Source organism: Eretmochelys imbricata, chromosome 3 (assembly GCF_965152235.1).
Source record: "Eretmochelys imbricata isolate rEreImb1 chromosome 3, rEreImb1.hap1, whole genome shotgun sequence".
In the NCBI taxonomy this organism is placed as follows: Eukaryota; Metazoa; Chordata; order Testudines; family Cheloniidae; genus Eretmochelys; species Eretmochelys imbricata.
The window spans coordinates 151,523,339-151,546,407 of record NC_135574.1 but is presented as its reverse complement, the minus strand read 5'-3'; the positions used below and the strand labels follow the sequence as shown (position 1 = coordinate 151,546,407).

General features: G+C 39.0%; 1 protein-coding gene across 1 annotated transcript in view; it reads left to right on the top strand.

Moving 5' to 3' along the window:
- Window positions 1-23,069, top strand: part of KIF6 (kinesin family member 6) — a 283,991-nt gene that overhangs the window by 185,586 nt on the left and 75,336 nt on the right. Inside the window, exon 14 of the mRNA XM_077812187.1 lies at window positions 21,436-21,544. Coding sequence (XP_077668313.1) covers window positions 21,436-21,544 — 109 coding nt within the window. The remainder of the gene's footprint in view (window positions 1-21,435; window positions 21,545-23,069) is intronic.

Genomic DNA, 23,069 nt, shown 5'->3' with positions numbered 1-23,069 from the left:
TTTTTCCAGTTATTAGTTTCTGTAGAGAGTTCAGTCAGTAAATTCTCAACTGAACTTTCAGCTAATGCTGCCCTACTGGCTGATTTTCATGCAACATAGATTTCTTTGTGTGACGTTGAACTCTCATGTGATGGTATTCGGTCTTTCAACTTCCTCCAACCTCTGTTGATGATCCATCTTGATTGATCAGAGAGATGTATTTGCAGTACTTTTGTTCAAAATGAAGCAGGGTGCACAGTACAGAGATTGTTTTTCCGTACTCCAGCATAACCAGTCTCTTGTGCAGGTCTCACCATTTGGAAGAGTTTTTGTCAGCAGATGAGTAGGGAAAGCATGATTATCTGCATCTTGTAGAATGTTACTTGGAATTTCAAAACAACTAATGTGAAGAAAAGATTGCATTTGGGCAACATTGCTCTTGTCAATATTTCCAATGTCAGTCACAGTCAAACCTGTAGTACTCATGAATTGCTCTTGCTGCATAAGATCTACATCTTCCTGTTACTGTTGAGTTTCTTGACCATACATATGATCTTCTGCTGCATCTGTTACTGTTGGCACATCTCCTTCCTGACTACTGTCCTCACGTTCAGGTATTAGCATTGAAATATCACCTGTTGCAGTTGCGGAGTTTTCATTATCTGTAGCATTGTTTGTTGGGTAAGGTGTGTTTTCCAGTGGTTTGAGAAACGAAGTTATTGGCTTTGAGCTCTTAGCTGTTGCTTCGCTCAGTTGTTTTCACCGTCTCTTGCTTGCACCACTTTCAAATCTCCTCTTTATAGTGATCTATCTGGTTAATATGTAGCCTTTCCACACTTGAAATATTCTGTTGTAAATAAGTAGCTTATCTACACTTGAAATCTTCTACTGTAAACATGTACACAAATGCTGAATGGTACCCAAATGCTGAAAAGAGTTAGAACAAAGAAATACTAATTGAGAACACAAAATGAAACAGTCAGACAGGTTATTATCCTTATCACTGAATCAAAACTCAAGCACACAAGGTATAATATAACAGGCTGAGCTGAAGACAAAGGGATGACATATATTAAACATAGACACAAATACAGACAGAGGAATACTGTCCAAAAATTTCAAACTTCTGTCCTCACGAAACTCACTGTACAAGATTGTACTCATAAATTTTCACCTTGAATCTTGGCCTATAGACTATGAAAGCCTATGGTGATGGCCCAGCTACCAAGCTAGGGCTCAACCAACCAACCAGTCACCTCTTTTAGCTACCATATGAAGATAATAATGAGGAATTCTCACACAAAAATAATTCCTTAGTCAACTAGACGTAAAACTATAAAGACACTAAATTGTAACAATTCTCTACCTTTCAACACGCACTTGATCCAGCACCAGCCACTAGTAGTGGTTTGTTTATATATAATGAGCTGATCTGAGAAGACACATTCATCACGGTCTAATCTTGTGCCATCAGAACTGATATATTTTAATTAATATTTCTGAACATTTTTAATGCTTTTATATGACAAAATCTATATTAGTTAACAGAAAAATTGTCTTTTACCAAATCACATCTCTTATTTGATTAAATTTGCAGCTCTAAGCTGAGAGAGTGTGTCACATTTTGGTCTGATAGGGATGCGCATAAAAACAAGCTGCAAAACTTATAAAATGCCAAAAAATTAACAAGCATCTAAATTTGACGCCCCCTTTGAGCTTGAGGCCCAGGCCAAATGGCCCTCCTGGCCTCTCCTCTGATTGGCCCTGATCGTGTGTTCATTTAGGAGGATGCCTGCACACTGATATTTCTAAATAAAGGATTATATTTCAGTTTTCCATTCTGTTTTTTAGACTCTCCAGATGAAATCCTGGCCCCACTGAAATCAAAGAGAGCTTTGCCATCATTTTCAGTCTGGCCAGCTTTTCACCCTCATTTCTCAGTTCTACATTTTGAGGTGACTCTGCTAGAATTGGACACAGTTAAAATGTAAAATGAAACAAGCATCTTTGAGATCATATTGAGCCTTTTTAAAATGGTAGTCCCCCTCTCTCTGCTGTTTTATATCAATAGACACATGGAAATTCACAGCAATGAAATGTCATGAAAAATGATATATAGAAAATGCACTGAGTTTAAATTAAGATCACATTTCCAAACTCATTGACAATGCATGTTGAGGATATTAAGATCCCTGAACTGGATTTAAAGGTCCCATTTTAAGCTTCAGAGGATTTGAAATACTGGTTTAAAATATGGATTAATTGCTATAGTCCTGTTAGTTGGGGTTTTTTTTTCCAAATATTTCTAGGTCCTCTGTGATGAGTGCTTTTGCCCAAGAGGAATAATCTGGGATAGTTAATGGAATGCCAGGAATATTTGTGGACGTTCATAACATTTCACAAAAACTTCTTGATTATTTCATTTGAACAATCTAAACCAGGGATGTTACATGAGCACAAACATCTTTTTATTATTTTTATGTCATTTTTACATGATTTAATTCACACAGAGTGAAATTCACCCCTATGCAGGGGGCAAACACCAGGCCTACATATCAGCTAAGCCCCACATAAAGCTATATAGGTCTTAAACAGGATTTAATTGGTGCACAGGATTGTACGGACCCTCTGCACAGGACTGAGATTCACACATATTGAATATTACCTTTTCCCAGCTGTGCACCCACACAGCCTAGTTATCTGAAAGTAGTTCAGAACTTGATCTACATTGGTGACAGGCAGTTGTAAATGTTTTGAGCTTTCAATCTGTTTGTTAACTGAAAGAAAAATAATTTTCTTAATTTCCATACAGAAAACTTTCAATTGCACTTTTGCTTTAGATTTGTGAAGGTGTTTTTTTGTTTGTTTGTGTGTTGGTTTTTTGTTTGGTTTGTTTTTTGGTTACTGTTTAGTCTTTGTTGATTGAATTTGCAATGCAAAATGTAAAATACAACAGACAGTAGCAAGCAGAAACCCCAAAGAGGTGGATCAGTTGATAATTCAGCTGCTGATAGAACTAAGCCAATAGATGTTCTTCTAACATATAAGGAATTGTGAAGCATGTAAGTGGGTATCCTGTAGTTTCCATTCCTTTCTTAGTGATTTACAATATCACCAGAAAAGAAAAAGCACCTGTGTAGGGCCTTAGATGCCTTTGATACATCTTTGAATATAGACTTATAAAACAATAAAATCAGCAGCATCCCCTCATTCTAAACCCAGGAAATATCAACTGGGAAAAAACCCAGAACACAGCCAAATAATAGCCTAGCCTAGGCTAACCCCACCCAGAAATACCTGTGCATATTTCACCCTTTAGTCCCCAAAATGTATGCAGCATGTTTGGAAGGTCAACTGATTCAAGCAGTTTTGGCCCTAGAAAAGAGTGAATTCCAAAGTCTAAGGCCCCTTTTGGGATGCATCCTGATACCCCCCCCCCCCTTCTTTTAAACTGGCTCCAGCTTGAATAGTTCTGCTGCCCCCAAGTGGAGCAGTGGAGCACTGGGAGATATATGGGGTCTCTTACTAAGGCATGCCTTTTAGGCCATTGCATGAGAGAGTTTATTAAAATATTGGAACAGAAAAATATTTTAATTGGAAAAGTTTGATTTTTGTTGTGAGCCAATATCTGAAATCAGCATACGTGGCCATTTATCTGCATAGTCTGATGGATACGTAGAGTCTGACAATACATTCTAGTACCCTTTGTCACATGATGTAATTGTAAGCTTGAGGGATTGTGAATGAACTATTATATAAGAAAAGTTAAGGCTCCTTGAGCTGGAGCCATGTTGGAAGCGTGGGAGATGAAGCATACTCTTCACGTGAGCGCCCCTGCAATCACTATGCTAGCTGCAGCCAGGAGTAGGCATGATGCTGTCAGGAGCAGAGTTGGTCAGGAATTTTTTTTAACAAAATGGTACCAATTTGTTGAAACTGAAACTTTTTAAGGGAATATATGGCTTTTAATGCAACTGTTGTGGGAAAGTTTCTCAGCTCCATGATGAAATTTCTGGTCAGAGAAAGAGACCCAACCCAGAATAGGCAGTTAGGAAGGGTACTCACTTGGAATGTGGGCAATGCATGTTCAAGTCCCTGCCCTAGCTGATTTGGAGCAGGGATTTAAACCTGAGTTTCCCACCTCCCAGATGAGAGACCTGACCACCATGCTATGGACTCTTTCAGGATTTTTTGCCCTTTCTTCTGTTATAACTGTTCCACTTGGTATAAATAATAAAATGTTGATGTACCAGAGAGACTGGTGCTATGGTCCAGTGGGTAGGGCACTCACTAGGGTTGTAGGAGATCCAAGGATGTGTCTTCCACATTACAGATGTGTGCCCTAATCACTGGGCTGTGGCTACTTTGGCATGGGTCTTTCGTTCTTTCTCAGTTTCTTTCTCTTTTCCTAGTACAACTCTGCATCTGCTGGTTTGTTAGCAGGGTGAACATCTGGGGTTAGTGCCTGCTATACAAAACCATGCCCACTCTGGGGCCTAGAACAGTGCAGAGAATGCTTCCCTGCCTCCCTGCTTGTAGTGCTTTGAAGTCAAATTATGAGTGCTTTCTATCAATGGAGGAAAAGGGGTTCCTTGCATCTTCTCTCTCTTCTACAGCTTGATCCTGCATCAAGCCCCTAATGCCTTTGTGCAGGGGAGCCATAATTTTGCCATAGTATTTCTTTAGCCCTAAAATAAATCTTTCATTTTCCTGCCCACTTAAATGTTCATAGTTTAGTATGTTGCATTTAGGGATGTGCTTCTGTCTTTGAAATATTAATCAACTCAAGAGAGCCAAGTACGGCACTGCTCTTGAGCTCTCATGTTTGAGTTGCTTGCTGAGTAAGGGAAAGGGCACAGTGCCGCCTCGGGAGAAGCCCCAGAATGGAACTGTCACTCAGATAGTTCCTGTTTGCTCCCTGCTCCCCTTCTGCTCCAAGGGGGAAGTAACTGACTGCAGCTGACTGCAGCTAAAATCTACTTCCCCCTCATACTTGCCCAACTGTGTCCAGCATACTGGGGAGTGGGAGGGAATATGGATCCATTGATCTGCCCACTCCATGCCCCCTCCGCCCTCTTCCTCTGAGTTATATATGTCTAGGAGTTTTTGTTTTAAAACTATTTTTAAAACAAAGACAATAAAAATGTATTAGCTCTGTACCAAACTATAAATGCAAGGATTAGGCAAAGTTTGGTGATAAGCATTATAAACATATAAACATCTACCAAGATTTTTCTGAGGCAAAGATTGTGTTGCACCCTCACGTTTTGGGGATAGTTTTTTATGCATTGTATCTACAAGAGAAATGCAGTTTGAATGAGGTTCAAGTAAAATGGCTGATCTGTACAGCTGTCTATCTATCTTGGGTACTTTTATGTCCCCCATCATCACACCATCTGAGCATCTCACAATATTAAATGTATTGATCTTCACAACACTCCTGGAGGGTAGGGAACTGCTATTATCTTATGTTACATTTTTACATATGGGGAACTGAGGCATAGAAAGACTAACTTTTAGTTGCCCAAGATCACACAGGAAGCCTATGGCAGAGCACTAATCACTGGGCCCTCCTTTCTGTCCTCCACTCGAGTAACTACATCCTACATGCTTTGGATTAGGAAGAGAGGCAAACTTTCACTTTTATATCTCAGGTCAGAGTACTGTGACTACTAAAGACTAAACCAAAACCATAGTGCAGAAAAAAACTGTACACAAAGCAGCTTTAAATTCTGTGGGGTGAATTTCTTCTCCATAACGCATTTTCACTGATTTCCTGTGTCCCAAGTCAGCATCTCAAATGTAAATAATTTGTAGTAATCAAAAAGGGATCCACATAAGGAGTTAAATTTTGTTCCAAGCTGAGGAACAATTGAAAATCATGTCTGAAAGCCTTAAGTTATTATACAGTTTATATATACTATAACACATTAGCTAATCTGAAGCAGATAGGAGACTTTTTGGGGTCATTTTTTCCAAGTGATGGCTCAGAGTTACATATGCACACAAATCCCATTATCTCTCAGATGAAGTACAGCCAAAGTAAATGTGTTTTAAATTCATACTGGAAATGCAGATGCTCTAAAATTGTCTGGTAGACAATCTCTTTAATAGATGTAACGAATATTTTGTTTTTCCATTACCACTATATAAAAAAGCACTTTATGCTTGCTTTCCTCAACAAAAATCCTACCAATGACTTTTATTAAACTTCCAGGATAACACAGGACCAAAAAAAAGCCGAATATTTATTCTTGATTGTGTCTAGGCTAAACTCCAAGTTTGAAGAGTTTCCAGAATAGACAGGAAAGCCACTAGTCCTTTAAGGAGTGTGGTGACTTTAAAGCATCCTATTAATACAAACAATACTTTGCACTTATATCATTCATCAGATCCAAACAACTGAAAAGTGAATTATTATTCCTCTATTACAGATGTAGAAACTAAAGCATAGAAAGATAAAACTACTTGCCATGGGGTCACACAGTGAATCAATAGTAGAACTCAAGTCTCTGGACTCTCAGTGCCCTGCTCTAACAAGTAGAAACTCTGGCATCACAATGGTTATAGTCATACATCTATCTGTGTGACTCCAAAAATCTTGAGTTAAGACTTGCAAACATGTATCTTAGGAAGAATAAACCCAAAATAATATATGCCATAAACATGGTCTTTTTGATCGCGTTGTGGGGTGTTGATTTCAGTGGAACCCATTTCTTAAGTCTCAGTGCTGCATTCTGAAGTTCCATAAGGAGTATGGGACATGACAAATAAGGCCCTGATTCTGTATCAGATTTGCTACTATGGACCCCCATGCACATGGGGAGCCCCACTGAAGGCAGATCTGGTTGTAGGATCAGTTCCTAGATTGCTAAACTTTGTAAATAACATTTTTCCCTAATCCAGATTAGGAAGTTGTTTTACCTGTTTGAAAGATAATCACATACATTTATGATTTATCAAACTGTTACATTATATGCATTATTTTACATAGTACAATACTGCAGTAAGACACAAAACACATAGTAAGTGATAAGTTAAATGAAAATGTTTGCTTAGTGTATACAAGTTTAATATGTAGTCAATAAGGGTACCAGGTGGTGTCACCATGCAAACAACGATTTCAGTTGGGGGGCAGGGTGGGAAGGAAGATCTTAAAATAGTTTAAAAAGAAAGGGAAAAACTACTTCATTCTCTCCTGCCCAAAGAACAATGAAGCAACTTTGAATAGGAATAATTCGCAACTTCCTTTAAGTCACAGGTTTCAGATGCGCCCCAAAGGTCTCCAAATTGCTGAAAGCTATGCAAGACATTTGACCAGCCATTTTGTGTTTTGTTTATCACAAGGGTTGTTACTATTTAAAACACTTTACATTTTGATCAATCAGAAATGATTGCCATGGAGTTGGAACTTCTTATGCTAGAAAGAAGATTTGCTCATGGTTGTGACATAAAGCCAAGTACCTGAATTGAATCTTCTATGGTATCTTCAGTATGTTCAAATTAAAATTAATTTTTAGCTGCAGAATTCTATAGATCTTAAGATTTTATTTGTATAATATAAAAGTACAGTGTGTTGATGTGTTTTGTAATCCCATGTTTAAAATGTAGTATGTCGATACCTTTCTTTCTTGGCTGTAAGTAGGATTGGATTACATTTTTGTCCATATGTTCTGGAAAGAATAGTTCATCCTGTTCTCTTTTAGCAAATTGTGTTCTTTTAATAAAGATGTTCTTTAAAAAAAAAAAAGTAGGTGTGTCAGGGTTCATCAAACAGTTTGCTAACAAATTGAAACTGTTTGCTTAAAGTTCAGCTGGCTTCTGTCAGATGGTGAGAGCACCATGAATCCTAATTATATGTGGGTGAGTACAGCGCACACTTGTTCAAGAATGGGTTGTTAGTAACAGGGTGAAGATGAGGGATAAAAGCGATGTCTATAACATTCAGAATCCATTTATTTTTGACAACATACCAAAGTCTTTTGCGTTCTCTTTAAAATTCCTTTTGTCAGGGGAACAGATTACTGCTTTCAAGATAGCTGGCCAAAAGAGGGTAAAAAAAGAAGGATGGAAAGTTCTTGAGCAGCTGAGGGAGGCCTATGCCAAGACAGCTAAAAGTTGTATAAGAATAGTTAGACTGGGATTTGATATAGTGGCAAATTCAGGACAGCAGTTACCCAGTTTGGATACTTCTTTTATACAGTCAAAGGTACAATCCATGTTCACTTTGTTGATTTGTTGTCATCTTGTCCCCTATTTTTATTATAGCTCCCATTTCATATCCTTTTTAGATAGAAGAGCCAGGTATGTGGTTGCTTTCCAAGTACTGAAAAAACTTGATAATGCAAGGTGCTGAGCTCATTTTATGAGGCACTAAGGGCTACATCCACAAAGGGATGGCCTTACTGCCATTTTAGCTGTAAAAGTCCAACATTTAGGAGCCACCAAGATCGTCAAAAGCCCTACTCCTCAAAAGCCCACTAACCCTGGAAGTGCCTAAATTCCCAAGGCACCTTAGTTTCTGCTGTTGGGCATTCACAAAGCCAATTATGCCCTGATGAAACCAAGCAGCTCAGCCCCTGAGTTCACGGCTAACCTCCATCAGGAGTAAGGTACATTTGAGGGGTGCAACTTAGGCCACCCCTCTTTCCTTGGTTTAGGCAGCTCCCCACTCAACTTGCTGGTTTCTGTGAATCCCTTTCTTAGGTGCCTAACTCTCCTTGGGCATTGTAGAGAAAGTCTGGACACACAGTTTGGGGCTGAGGATTCCATTGGGTGGTGGGGCACCTAAAAGTTACACTAAACATTACCACACCTAAGTCCCTCAGTGCGCTCAATCCCCATTTACTTCAATGGCAATAGAGAATGCTCAGTGCCAAGCAGTAGGCACTCAGCACCTTGCAGGATTAAGCCTCTAGTAGGTGATAGGTCTGCTTTTCAGAATTATTGTGCACCTACTGCTCCCATTGACTTCAGCTGAATCTATGGGTGGCTGGAGCCTCTGAAAAGCAGGCCTTCTGATGTTTATATTAATAGCTAATCAACTTTCTTCTCAGAGGCTAACTCCTGCTTCAACAAATGAACTAATGCTTCAACAAACCAAAGGCCAAAGTTAATTCTCTGGCATTGGGTTTTCCTAGTCTCTTGACCATTGTTTTTCCACAGCCAAAAGGAAGCAGGACTAATTCAGCCTACCTGAAAGGACGCAGTAAATCTTTGAAGTCAGTGAATTTATCACGCACGCCTAGGCTGAATTTGACCTAAATATATCTAAATGCTCATCTGAAGACTCATTCATGGCAACTCTGGGTCATGTTCAGCTATAGCATAAGGAGATGAGATTTCCATTGACATCAATGGGTGCATCCAGTTCTTTCCAGTCTAATTTGGCCTCTTGTTTCCTGCTCCCACACAAAAATGTGGTATCTCATGTCTGTATTTTCTACATCTACTCTTAACTCCGCAGAGACAGTAGAATCTCCTACAGAAAGCTTTATGTGCTGCTGTCAGCACACGTACAGTATGTCCTCCAAGCTGTCTTTACTTGTCTACCTGAGGTGCAGGACATATAGCATTTCACTGCAGAAGATCTCAATGACCTTAATAAAGAAAAGAGCTGTTGCAAAACAAAATTGTGAGAACAGAAATAATTTGGAATTTAAAGTACAGTGAGTTTCCAAACCCAAATACATATTTATAACAAGTCATTTTTCCTCTGTTAGACTCCAAACTTCTCTGAAGACTAAATACGCCTTTCTGTGGTTTCTAGTGTTACCGGCAAGACTGGTGTTGAAGCCGGCTCTCCAGGCCCCAAAAATACATGCAGATTCATGCAGCTGTCTCTGGGGAAAAACTTAACTTGTCTCTGATCCAATCTGTCATGACTTCATTGATGCAGGCAGTCATTTTGTAGGGCTTCTGAAATACTCTTACCCCATCATTCAGAGTAATCTTCCAGGGATCGAGAGAGATATTATGTGGAAAGGCAGGAGATTAGCCTCATTTGTCATGCAAGTATTTAAAGGCAGTGTTCATTACTTAAACATGACAAAATATATGCAGAATGTCAAAACGTCTATATTTATTTAATTGATTATAGGAATTTTAAACTTTTATCGTACTGCTTTGCTGTCTTCCATTCTTCTAACGGTATGTAGTCTAATACAAGGTGATAGATGGTCCAGCTGACCAGCAAACAACCTTCTTTTAAATTAATGTTAATTATATTCAGAGAGAACAGTCTTAAACTACTTCAGCAGTCACCTATTTTGTGAAGCACAGCATTTCCCTTGTGTGATATTCTCTACAATTCTGCTGTTCATGGTCTGAGAGGTAAGGTATAAACTCAAATTAAGCCTTTCAGCTGCAGTTGTAATGGTAAAAATCCCATCATTGCCATGTTAAGAAAAAAACGCAGTGTTCATCTACATCAAAGCCCTGGCTGGGATGATTTAATTGGGGATTGGTCCTGCTTTGAGCAGGGGGTTGGACTAGATGACCTCCTGAGGTCCCTTCCAACCCTGATATTCTATGATTCTATGATCACGTGTGATATAGGTTTAAGTATAGGTCTGCTACTAGAGAAGAAAGAGTCTTACATCCAGATGATATAAAGCCACACCCACATGCATCTCTGATTGGCATTCTTGTAAGTTAAGTAAGAAGGTCCAGTATTGAATAGGCCCAGTACCATGCAAAGGATGAATGTGTCAGATCAGCAGTTATGATGTAGCTTGAACATTAAAGCCCAAAAATATAGTTGAATGGAAACAGGTCAGAATAAACTGAAAAGAGCTCCAGCTTTAACCTTTTCTGGGTCTCATTGGAGAAGTACATGTATGGCTGATGTTAGACTTAGTTTCAGAAGCAGATGAGGTGGAAGACTCAGTTTGCATTTGGAAAAATTGACTGTGATACACTATTGTTCCTCTCACTAGCTGAGGCATGGTGTTGGTTTTCAGTGGTGTGGGACACTGTCTGCCAGCTCATTGTTCAGGGAATAGACATCTAAGTAGGAATTAATTTTGTGTGTCTTCCTTCTTTTATTCCTTTTGAGTAGAATATATTGTTCTTTTGCCAGAACAGTAGACATACAACTGCTTTTTCCATTTACTGTGTCTCTTATCTGAGTAACAAAAGAGTCCCATAGATAGGTGACCAGTTCCCTCTTGCACTAGAGACTGTATGAGCCAGTGTAGTAATGAGGATGGGATTTCCACAAGTTCTCATCTTTTTCAGTTGCACCCTGTTTCTTAAGACTGAAAGCTCTTCACAGGATGGAGAGTGGGGCTTCAGTCTTTATTGGAGCCTCTGGGTATGCCATTATATAAATATTAAATCATTATTTTTAATGGACGATAATCAGCAAGCCCTCAAAATGAGGTTTACATTACGACGCAAACTTTTTTTTCCTTGATGATGCTACGCTACCTGAACGGTAGTCAAGGAGCCCTGAATCTGGCCCTACCACCAAATACAAATATTGTGCAAGCTAATTTCTGAGTTGGGCTGCAATAACTCCTGAGAATTTACATAGTAACACCATTGAATAAGATTGATTTACGTTGCTAAGTCTTGCAAGACAATTTGGAAAATAACTTGGGTTGCTACCATATCTTTAAGTGCACCTGCATCTGGCTGCACATAAGGATTAGTTTCACAGGGTCTGAATACACTGGTCTTACACATTAGCTCTCTCTTATTCTGCTCCAGCAAAAACTTTGCAACAGCATCAACAGTGGAGCAAAGCAGACTTAGACTCTGTTACTAAGAAGGAAAAAAACACAACCTGTTTTTAATGTCCAGCCCTTAATATAAACTGAGCAACGTGGTGTGTGATATAGATCCTGTTTGTCAGAAGCTATGTGAAATGTGTGATTTCTGGCACAGGCAAACATGAATCCTTTTTATTTATTTAGATGTGGTAGCACCATTGGGTGGGTCTCCTAAAGTTCTTGTGGGTTTGACTTCAGATTTTCCTTTGTATGCACTCCCCTGAGCCTCTGCCAAGCCTGCCATGCTTTAGCCCAACTCAGTCTTTCTCTGTGTACCTACTAATTAAGGGCTGTCTTTTAGTGTGTGTGTGTGTGTGTGTGTGTGTGTGTGTGTGAAGGCAAGTGTGTAAACTCATAGGCAGCCTTGATCAAGTAATTGATCAGCAGATAATAGATGAAGGGCTTAGTCTGAGTCTTTCATTTAACTCCTTTGAACCATGCAAACTCTGATGCATGAGAGGTAAAATGTTTCCTTAGTAATAGTTATATCAGAACATAAGAAACATGGTTTGGCCAAACTTGTGTGTACCAACAAATACCCTACTTCACTGTTGACATCTGCAAACGTTTTTTTTATGGTAAGTGGTTTTTTGATTCTCAGATTCTATGCCCTTACTGTCCCTCCACCCCCACCTCAAATTTGGGAGCTATGCTATCCCTTGGCTCTTTAAAGAAAACATGAAAGCATAGCTAGACAACATTATATATTAACTGTAGCCACACTGTAAATCCTTGATGTTAGAACAGATATTCAGTAGCATCTTGCAGCCATACCACTTCAAGCTGTGAACTTGACAGATCACATAAGCTAATCACAGTCAGACCAAGGTAGTCCTTGGATCAAAGGCCCCTAGGGAAAAATGTAGGGTTCTGCCAGGAAGTAGTTTTGATGATTCATTAGTTATTAAAAACACTTAACATTTATATAGCACTTCTTATTATTGTGCTTTAAAAACTAATTTTTATAATACATCTGTGAGGTAGACAAACTAATATGCCCGTTTTCCAGGTGGGGAAACTGAGACAAAGAGCTGAATTGTCTTCATAACACTTGTCTTTCAGGGCTGATACTAAATTACTATCTTGGGGTGATGTTAAGGAGCACTATGCTAGTAGAGGTGCCAGCATTTAGATGATACATAAAACTGAAGTCCTGGCCCTCTGTGGACATTAAGAATTATGTGATCTTTGTTGCAAGAGTTGTGTTAGGATGTTAAAGAGGTATTGTCTGATTAGTTTCTAAAATAAATTCCCTTAGCAATGACTTAGATTAATAAAACTGAAGGAATTTTTAAAAGATCAAATACGCTTTTCACTGTGAATGCTGTTTGTTTACTTTTTTACAACACTCTCATCTTGGAAAATGAAAAGAGGTTAGTCAGTTTTGCTTTACTTTAAAGTCAGTTTGTGGTCAATTCAACTTTCGGGTTCATAATCACTACAATATTTGGATTACAATCCCTCTGAAGGAATACTCATTGTTTTTTTTAAAAATGTTTCTGCTGGAGTTTTTGTAAACAATTTTCATTGAAGCATTTCTATTGATCTTAATCTTTGTAAAAGCTTATTTTTACAAAACCTAATTTTTGTTGCTCATTTAACTGGTGTCTCTTTAATTCTGGTAACCTTGGCCAGATTCCAGCTTGGGTAATCACATGCTGTTCACACAAATTTTTCCATTAGAAATTGTATTTATTCTTCACTTCTTGGATGTTATATACTTTAGTGTCGTCTGCTGACAAATAGCTGCACTGTTTCATTCTGAGGTGGCTTCACTTTGATGGTGGGTTTAATGATTCTTATATATACTAAAGACTTTGGATTGTACAATCAGTTTTGTCTGAGTGTAATGCACCCCAGTGCAAAGGCCTATGCCCCACTTACATCCCACTGAAAGCCTATTTTGAGGGTTTAAGTTGGATTTCAGTTATGCATAGGCCTTGTGCTGGCCTTCTGCAAAGGGAAGACTTTCATCCATTTGTGAAGTGCTTTGGAGCCATTTGTATCAAAACTGCTATACCAGAATATATGTGATCACAATCTAAAGAAGCTGATCTTTTTTCCCCCCACTCTGAAATTATCATCACATATAAGCAGATTAAATGCCAATGGTGTCAGTGAAATTAGATTGTGCCCGAGTTTCATTCAGCTCATTGTGTCTGGGCACTGTCATTTGATGCTTTTAACTTTAATAAAGACTCCATGTTCTGCTGTATACCACTTCCGGAGTACCATGGTTCATGTCTTTCCTGTTTTTGAAGTGTAGCCCAGTGAAGGTAACCAGATGTATTACACATGCTCTTCATGCAGAAGCGAGCTGAGATTTACATCAGGGGAATATTTCTGCTAGTTTTTTGTTTTATAAAGTATTTATTTTTTATTGGTTCATTATTCTCCAGCTCAGTAAAACCTTTACTATTTTGCATGCTAAGCAGATAAACATGATAATATCCAAGGGATCCTTGTGGCAATGCAATGAATTATGCTTACATGCAAACATGTCTAACATTATGTGCAAACATGTCTAACACTTTCTGTTTGACTATAAAAGACATTTCAAATTGTCTTCAGCATACTTTGAAAAGTGGCCATAGTTCCTTTGTTGGTATTTGATAAGTGTAAATGTGTAATGGCAAGAACAGATCCATCACTTGAACTGTCTCCAGAAGGAAGTTTAATGATTTGAAGTGGGCCCCTTCCTGTAATCCTTACTCAGGCAGCGCCCATGTTCCCTACAATGTGTGTTTTGCCTGAATCAAAGGCAAATTATGGTTTTATTAATCTCAGTGAAAACTCAGTGAAACCAGTGAAAACTTTGGCAATCATTGACTTCAAGGATTGGGCAATAGGTAAAAATGGCAAGATTTAGGCTCAAAATATACTTTTCGCCCAATTTCCAAAAGGGATGCATGAGCAGATGCCTTTCTCAACCTTCTCTAAACCAAAGTCCACAATAAATGCATATGAAGAATCAGAAACTCACCCTCTTCCTGGAGTTTGCCTTTCTTAACAAATTAACAACAACATACATTCAAACTTTATCCCCAGTCTTGGCTGCTCCTAGGGTTCCTCCATCAGGATGGCTTAGCCTACACCCAAGAACCTCTCTCCCCAGAGAATCACTTCCATCTCTTTCATATCCAGGCTGGATAATAAGCAGCCTGATTCAGAGAGTCTGCAGAACCCACTTCAATTTCTCCTAGCACAATCAATACCTGATGACCAGGTGGGAGGTTTCAAACAAACACTGCCATTCTGTTACGTAGCATACTGCAAAAGCAGTGGAGGAGAGTTACAGATATCCATTCTAAATTTCTTTTCTCCTGCCTGTGACCTGAAAATTAAATTGAAATCACTTTTATTATTTTTTTTATTATTATTAATTCTATTACCATATTATTTGTATTGTTGTAGCACCTAGGAGCCCTAATCATGGACCAACATGCCATCATAGTAGGTGTTATACAAATACGGAAATAGAATTGTTAATTTTAACTTGTAAGTAAAAAATATGGATATCCTATTACACCATAAAATATTACATGTGATAGCAATGGGGAAAAGCCTGTTGTGGTTTTTTGTTTGTTTTCTTTGGTGGTGGGTTTTTTTTTTGTTTTATTGGGGTGAATGTTTTGTTTTTCTTATTTATTTTGTTTCCAGCCTAGGAGAGAGGTCTTAAAACTATAAACTGTTGTTTAAGCATATGATGAAGGCACATTATTTAGTATCTAAATTGAAAACTTTTTTCTGTTGTGCTAGATTTAAAAGCAAGTTCCCCTGGGGCAGTAGATAATTTCATTGCATCTCATTCACTCAATTCCACAACATCTATCCATGTTGTCATTTAGCAAACCTTCCAAATTAGCTAAAGGGGCCTGTAAATGTTTTCTGTTGAATTCACAAATTCAGTTTTATGAAGCTCCTTCTGTTGTGATTATAGAACATAAACTTCTCCTTTTCGTTTTAAAGCTGGTGGATATGACTCAGCACCCTAATGTGCTTCTCTGTTGCTTCTTGAAGTTGCCTTCCTAATTCTGACAATCTTTACAGTCCTATAAGGCAACACTGAAAGAAATTAAACATTTCAAAACCACATTTTCAAACCTGAGCCCTTAAAACTGGCTTCAAAAGGATTTATTAGCATTCAGCACCTTTGCAAGTCAGGCTGCTTATGTAGATGCCTAAATACAGATTTAGAAGCCTAACTTTATCGTCCATATTTAGAAATTTTGGCCATTAACTAGGCATTCAACTCTGTTAACTTTACTCACACACCTACTCACACTTACTCTTTAAATAGTCGCAATGGATACCAGTCAACATGAATAAGGCTGGCAGCTCATTTTGCTCTTAGCACATGGGCACCAGAATGCCCACATTTACAAAGTTGGTGTAACTGTGGTTCTGTAGATCCACTGCTTCACAGCAAGCTGGAGACCAACTGAACAGCCCAAGACATGGCTGCTGCTGCTGCTTTACAAGCATCCACATCTTTTGAACATCCTCCAGCACCATCTATGACACTGTGGGCACTGATGCAGACTGAAGAACACTGGATTGATATTTTCAGTTCTCATAGTCTTCATCAACTGCTCCATATCAAAAACAAGTGGCAGGACAAGATCAGAAATGAGGATTTAAGAAGCTGAACCCAGCAGCCATCTCCATCAGCACTGGTTCAATTTCAGCTGCTTCCTTGGTATGGAAATTATTAGAACAGAAAACTAACAAATTTCTGAAGCATGTGTATCAAGGAATGCTGTTACATGGCAAGTGATTAGGTGGGAATGAAAAGCTTTGGTGACACAAGAAGATTGCCAGCGATAAATATAAACTGAATTTACAACCAAACCACCTTAAGCACCTTGCCAGAGATTGATCTGGGTGGTGCTCGATTTGCAAGGAGGCTGTGTCCCGTTGGTATTAGCACTGATGATGACTTGCGCATTATTTTAAAACATCTCCCCCACTGGAGGTTGTGATCCATATTTTATTTGACCACGGGGCCAAGTACTTGCTGTTTAGTAGTGCTGTGAGTAGCATTTGATATATGTCGTCATAGCATAAAGAAACTTTGATCTTTAAATTAGTTTCCTGATTGGCAAAACTGGATTTATGTCATCTGAATAAGGCTTTATTGACTAACAGTATTTGTAGAACGCTGACTTATATAGACGTGGCTGAGTGCTAGAATCATTTTTATTGTTTGGCATCATTTCAAGAGATAATGAACCAGCACCTGAGGCCTTACTCAATTTTATTCAGTCTGTTTTGAGGAAGGACTACCATTGACTTCAAGGATTTGTCCCAGGATGAACTAGCATACAGCAAAATTTTCAGTTCTTGCTTAATTCAGTTCTTGTTTCATGTTGCACTCTTAAGGAGGGGAACCTCTTTGGCTGAAAGAATTTGTATTTATGTACCAAACATGTAATTGGATTGCATCAGAAATGTAGATGGGCCAGAACCAACACCCCAAATCCAAATTCCAGATCTGGAACAGTAATGAGCAGAACCAAAACCGTGGACTCGTACACCCCCAATCTTTGGAATTTGAAATCTGGACCCAAGTCTGAACTTCCCCAAATTTCGGAGGAATGTATGATTTTCTTGCTAATAAAAAATGTGTATGAGCTGTGAACCTCAGCTGTAGGGCTTAGGCCCATCTCCAAGTGTAAAACATCAAGTCTAAATCATACAGATTAGATGGTTTATGTAAAAACCCCTGAACCAAATTCTGTCCTTAGTCAATGGAACTTTCTCAGTGGAATTACATGGAGATATCTAAGGGCAAATTTTAGACCCTTGTGGGATAATCTCAACCCCTGTTTTTGTTGCTTTCACTGCATAACTCCCATTGGCATTGTAATGATTTGTTCAACATAGGTACAGAGGTTCTCAACCTGTGAGTTGTGACCACCCTCCCTTTCTTTATAGTTCTAAGGGAAAATATCGGGTCATAGTATGAAAAAAGGTTGAGAACAACTGGTCTAGTAACAGTAAAAGAACTTGTTTTCCACATCATCAGTAGTTACAACTGAGCAGTTTAGTTAACTTGTCAGCAATAGTTTACCATTATGGACTGCTTTTTCTCCCAGTTATGTTTTTATTAGTATTGTTATTATGCATTGTGCTATAGAGAGACAAGATGGGTGAGGGAATATCTTTTATTGGACCACTTTCTGTTGGTGAAAGAGGCAAGCTGATGAGCTGCACTGACCTCTTTGTAGCTCAAAAGCTTGTCTCTTTCAGCCAACAGAAGCTGGTCCAATAAAAAATATTACCTCACCCACCTTGTCTCTTTAATATTGTGGGATCGATGTGGTTACAACAATATTGCAAACATATTGATATAGACGTACATACCACTTTACATCAGGGAAAAATCTACAAAACAGAAAGCAATGCCTTATGCAGTCTGCAATCTCGAACAGGGATACCATACCAGCAATGATCGGGTTCTTTTCCTCATGGAAGTGAAAGTAGAGTGGGAGACTGCTTAGTGAAATTGGAGTTCATTCCGAGTATCACAGGTAGCATGGAAGAAGACACAGAATCAGGAGTGGGAAAAGGAGTCCACTTGGAAACCATATTCATCTTCATTACTGAATAGAACAAAAGCTCAGCCATGAGGGAATAATATCTTTCTACCAGCCCATCAAGCTCCCCATGTTCTTTGCAGTTTCTTGATTTCTTCTGCTGACTCTGCTGTATTTCCCTCACTTCCCTGCCTCCAAAAGTCTTTCCATCATTCTCCTCAGGCCCAGCATTTTTCTGCAGACTGTCTTCTGCTTGCATTATGTCTAGACACTTATTTCCTACACTCCTGGTTTTTCTGTCCAAGCCTTAATGGCTTGTCCCATCTCCTAATAGTTCTCTTTGGACACCATTTTCAGAATACAATTATTTACTGTTGAATATATTTCTGTATTTTATTATGGCAGAATAATCAATAAACCAGAAATTTTGATCTTCCCAAGAATCCTGGGCAACTAGTTTTCACTTATGTTAAAAGAGATTGTCTAATAAGACAGTTTTCCTGCAAATCAGCTCTGTTTAAGAGTCCAGGTGACCATGATGATTCTTTTCATGTGAGTTTGGCAGTGATGGGGTGGGTATACAATCTGGAGCAATGATGGGGGTGTTGCAAGAGGGACTGAGGTCCTTAGGTTGTAGCAGTACCCAACAGTAAGGATGTGGCATTGTTTTTCTTGGACTCAGCTGTGCATGTCATGGAGGCTTGCTGCGCCTAACTCAAGCACACTGAAGCTCTGCACACACACACACGCACAAAAAAAGAGCAGATCTAGCATCCAGTTCAGGTTGCAGGTTAGATTTAGTGCTGGCGATGGGAAGAAAACAATATAAAATCTCACTTGTAAAACTAAACTGCTGCTTCAAGGCAGACATGAAAGAGGAGCAATCATTTCAGGTCACTATCATACAAAATATCCCTTTGTATCCCCTTCTGCTCACTTGGGCTGTACAGATGTGTCGATTGCACTGAGTCTCTCCGTTTTAACTTCTCTTTTTGAAAAAGGTGGTGCATTTCTGCATGCTTTGCCATTCAGATGTTCCTTCTGGGGCTATTTTTTCAAGGCAAATTTTTAAATTAGCAGCAGATGTGCTGTTAATGTTGATTAAAACTTAAGACAATATTTTGGAGTATACTTCTAGTGAAAACTTTATTTTTTTACTTGTTGTCCCGGTTAGGGTGACCAGACAGCAAGTGTGAAAAATCAAGACAAGGGGGCAATAGACGCCTATATAAGACAAAGCCCCAAATATCAGGACTGTCCCAATAAAATCAGGACATTTGGTCACCCTAGTCCTGGTTGTTCATCACTGAGAGGTAGATGCTGTTACCTTCTCTCATGCTAAATAGCGCCTCGGTCTGCAGGCAGTAATCATGGAATAAGGTATACTCAGCATGATTAGGGGTATCAGAATAAGGGCCAGCTAATTTTAATACAAAGGTTTTCCATGCAAGCTGGGCTGGGTTCAAATACACTTAATTCAGCTTGTCTCAAGATCTGTTCAGACTTAAGTTTCAATGATGTCCATCTCCCTTACATTTAAATCAAAGTAACTAACAAAGCATGCAGCCATGATATTTTACATGTGTATATATAATAGGTGATATTAACCCAGTATCATAGGTGTTCTGAAAGACTGCTATGCAGCAGAACTTCCATACTTCATTGGATGGTATTTGGAACAGGCATTCCAGAAGGCTCCACATCTTCTATACGTAAGAGAGTTGGGCTTCATGCTAGCTCTGTATGACCCACTAAGGAGGAGGAATTGAGGATGGGCCAGAGAAAAGACACAAGTGAAGAGTATCAAGTGGCTACAAGCCTCCCCGTAGGGAATGTATAGGGCTTGTAGCCCCTGTTCCTACCTAGAGGATGGATTAGTAGCGATGTAGAGGTTGCTTAGCTAATCTGTGTCTTTCCCACAGTGTGGGTGCTGGATTCCATCCCCTCCACTTCACCTCCATTCCCTGCACAGTTCTCATGTGCTTCACTGGGAATCTCACCCTGTCTTCATTAGTATTTATTGACACATAAATAAATAAACATAAGATAATTATGTCAGCTTGGAATCACCTTAAAACTTTGAATTTCTAAATAGGTGATACCAAGCTCAGTAACTGCTTATAGGGAGCTGTGGGCCAATTAGCACTGAGAGCTAATGTGTAATAGCTGGCTACTATGGCAGATTTGCAGTTTCTATATGAGACTTTTCCATAGTGTTTATAAAGAAATCAGCTTTGGATGCTAAATTCGTATTGATCCCTCTGATGGACAGACAGGGGAGCATGGTTATTGTATTCAGATACACGTGTAATTGGAGCTATGCTTAGGGGCAAATAGTGTGTGGCAAGTAGTGTAGTAAGTCTCAACCCTCTTGTGTTCCTGCTTTCTTATTCATGAAAGCGTAGGACATATACAAAAAAGGGGGACAAAGTGTTAGAGCAAAGGCAGAGAATGTGCATGTCTGCAGAGACAAGGCATCACGCTATCATGCATAGTTTTCTGGTGTTTTGTGTCCTCCTCTCTTTTCTCCTTACACTTATATACTCAATAGTGCAACTGTGCTGTGCAGGATTCAGCCCATTTCTGTGTGTTCAGTACCTGACCTGTCACTGAAGGAAGTTAACGTTTATGTACAGTTAAATAAAGCCCAAAGTCTCTCTCCACATGTGAACTGAAAATATTCAGTGTGTGGTCTTTGCGCTAAAATGTGACATAACGTGCTCTGTGGCATTGCATAGTAATGGTAACTGGAAACCAGCAATGGGGGATGAAAGAGGAACGCAGAAAAATTTGCAATTTGCCATTATGAAAATACCAGTGTTTTCACTTGCCATTGTTTGCCATGCTTAGATTTTTTTTAGACTCTGGTTTTATTTAAGGCAGCATTAAAATAATTTTGAAAAATTAAGAATTCAGGTTTGAAGATGCCCACATGAAGTAAATCAATGAAATTTGTCAGTAAAAGATTTACCTGCTTCCAAAATACCATTTTTCTTGGCGGAAGCTGGAGTCTGGTTACTGACTGTTGATTGCTAAAGGACTTGTATGCTGGCTTGCTGTAATATTTGTCTGCAACAGTAATAAAGCAAATGTGAACTATCTTCAGCTGCCACTGAGCCAGTTCTGTCTTATTTTGTGGGCAGGATCAGGAGGAGAAATGTCACTTGGACGTCAGGAGGCTTTTGAAATTTTCAAGAGGGATTATGTGGACAGCATAACCATCGAGGACAACAAACAGCTTCTTAAACAGAGGTGAGTGAGTGTCACATTTAGATACAGCCACAGCCATGGCTTTAAAGGCTCACAATGACTCTTGTGAACTATGTTTCAAGCTTCAAACTTAAACTTGGGGCAGCAGCAATCTATGCCTGCGGGAAAGATTTATTGCCCATCAGGTGACTGGGGGCATTATATAAGAACCTGAATAGAATAGAATATAAGGAGCAATCAGGCTGGTCACAGAGCATTACTGTTCTTCTCTCACAAGCCCTAGAGAATATAGATGGCAGGATGGCATTGATAGTTTTGAATTATGTAAAGGAAGTTGGAGTCATGTGACCACTACTTTCATTAATATAATTTCCATTGTAGGAAAGAGTTTTATAGGCTCAGGCACTGAATTAAGATACCAAAGGGACTCACGAAACCTGTGTTCTAGTCCTCTACTACTGATTTTCTGTGTGTTGTTGGCCAAGTCATTTTAACCTCTCTGTGCCGATCTCTCTCAAATAGAAATAACAATACTTTCCTCCCGCACATATTAATGTTGTAAAGCACTTTGAGCTCTTCGGATGGAAGGGACTAGAGAAGAGCAGCATATTAAAAGTAGTAATCCACAGCAAGGAAGACAGTGATAATCCTGGAAATTATAGCACATATCAGATAATGCCAACCGGCCAACAGTGTTATGTCATTCCCACTTCTGCATGTGGCATATATACACAGCATACCCACAGCGTTCAATGACAAACAAGGCATTTGGGAGGTGATCAGAGGTATGAAGGTGGATCTATAATACCTTTCTCACTTTTTATATTCCTGTGTCTCTCTCCCAACTTTTCCTTTTATCTCCTCCCCTTCCTGGCTTCATCCTTAGAGTGGTCTCCCACCTCCTGTGCACCAAAGGCCTTATATTCAGAGGCACTGAGCACCTGCCATTTCCATTAACTTCAGATTATCTCTGAAAATCAGGCCCCAGGTTATCTCCTTCTCCTCTCTGCATTTTATTCTGAAACTCACTGTTTATTAGTTTTTTGTTCACCTTCTCTGAACTGCATAACTTCATTCTTATGTCTACATTTTCTATTCTCTGACGCTCAAGTACCAAGATGATGGGAGTGTAAGAAGTAGATAAGTATTTATTTGAACTATCCTGTTTAGAAATGTCTGTATTCTGATGATAAATAGATCAAATTGTTCATTTAATGTGATCATTCCTTGCATCTCTTCCTTTCAAGAACTAATAAAACAGTTTATAAATAAAGATTTCAGTGGCATTACATCAACATAAAATTGGAGTAACACAGTGGTAAATCCGGACCATGATTTCTTGGACTTAATGCATGTTTTTATCAATTTCTCTGACATAAAGCATTGTGAGGGAAAATGCATATTTCCTTTTATATTCTGAATATATAGTAGAGATGGGCCCAAACCACAAAGTTTGGTACCAGATTCATATTTCCCCAAATTTCAAGGGAATTCAGACCCACACTCTTGGGGTACCCCATTTCTAATAAATAGCAATTGTCATTATTCACAAGTGCTGTGGGACTCT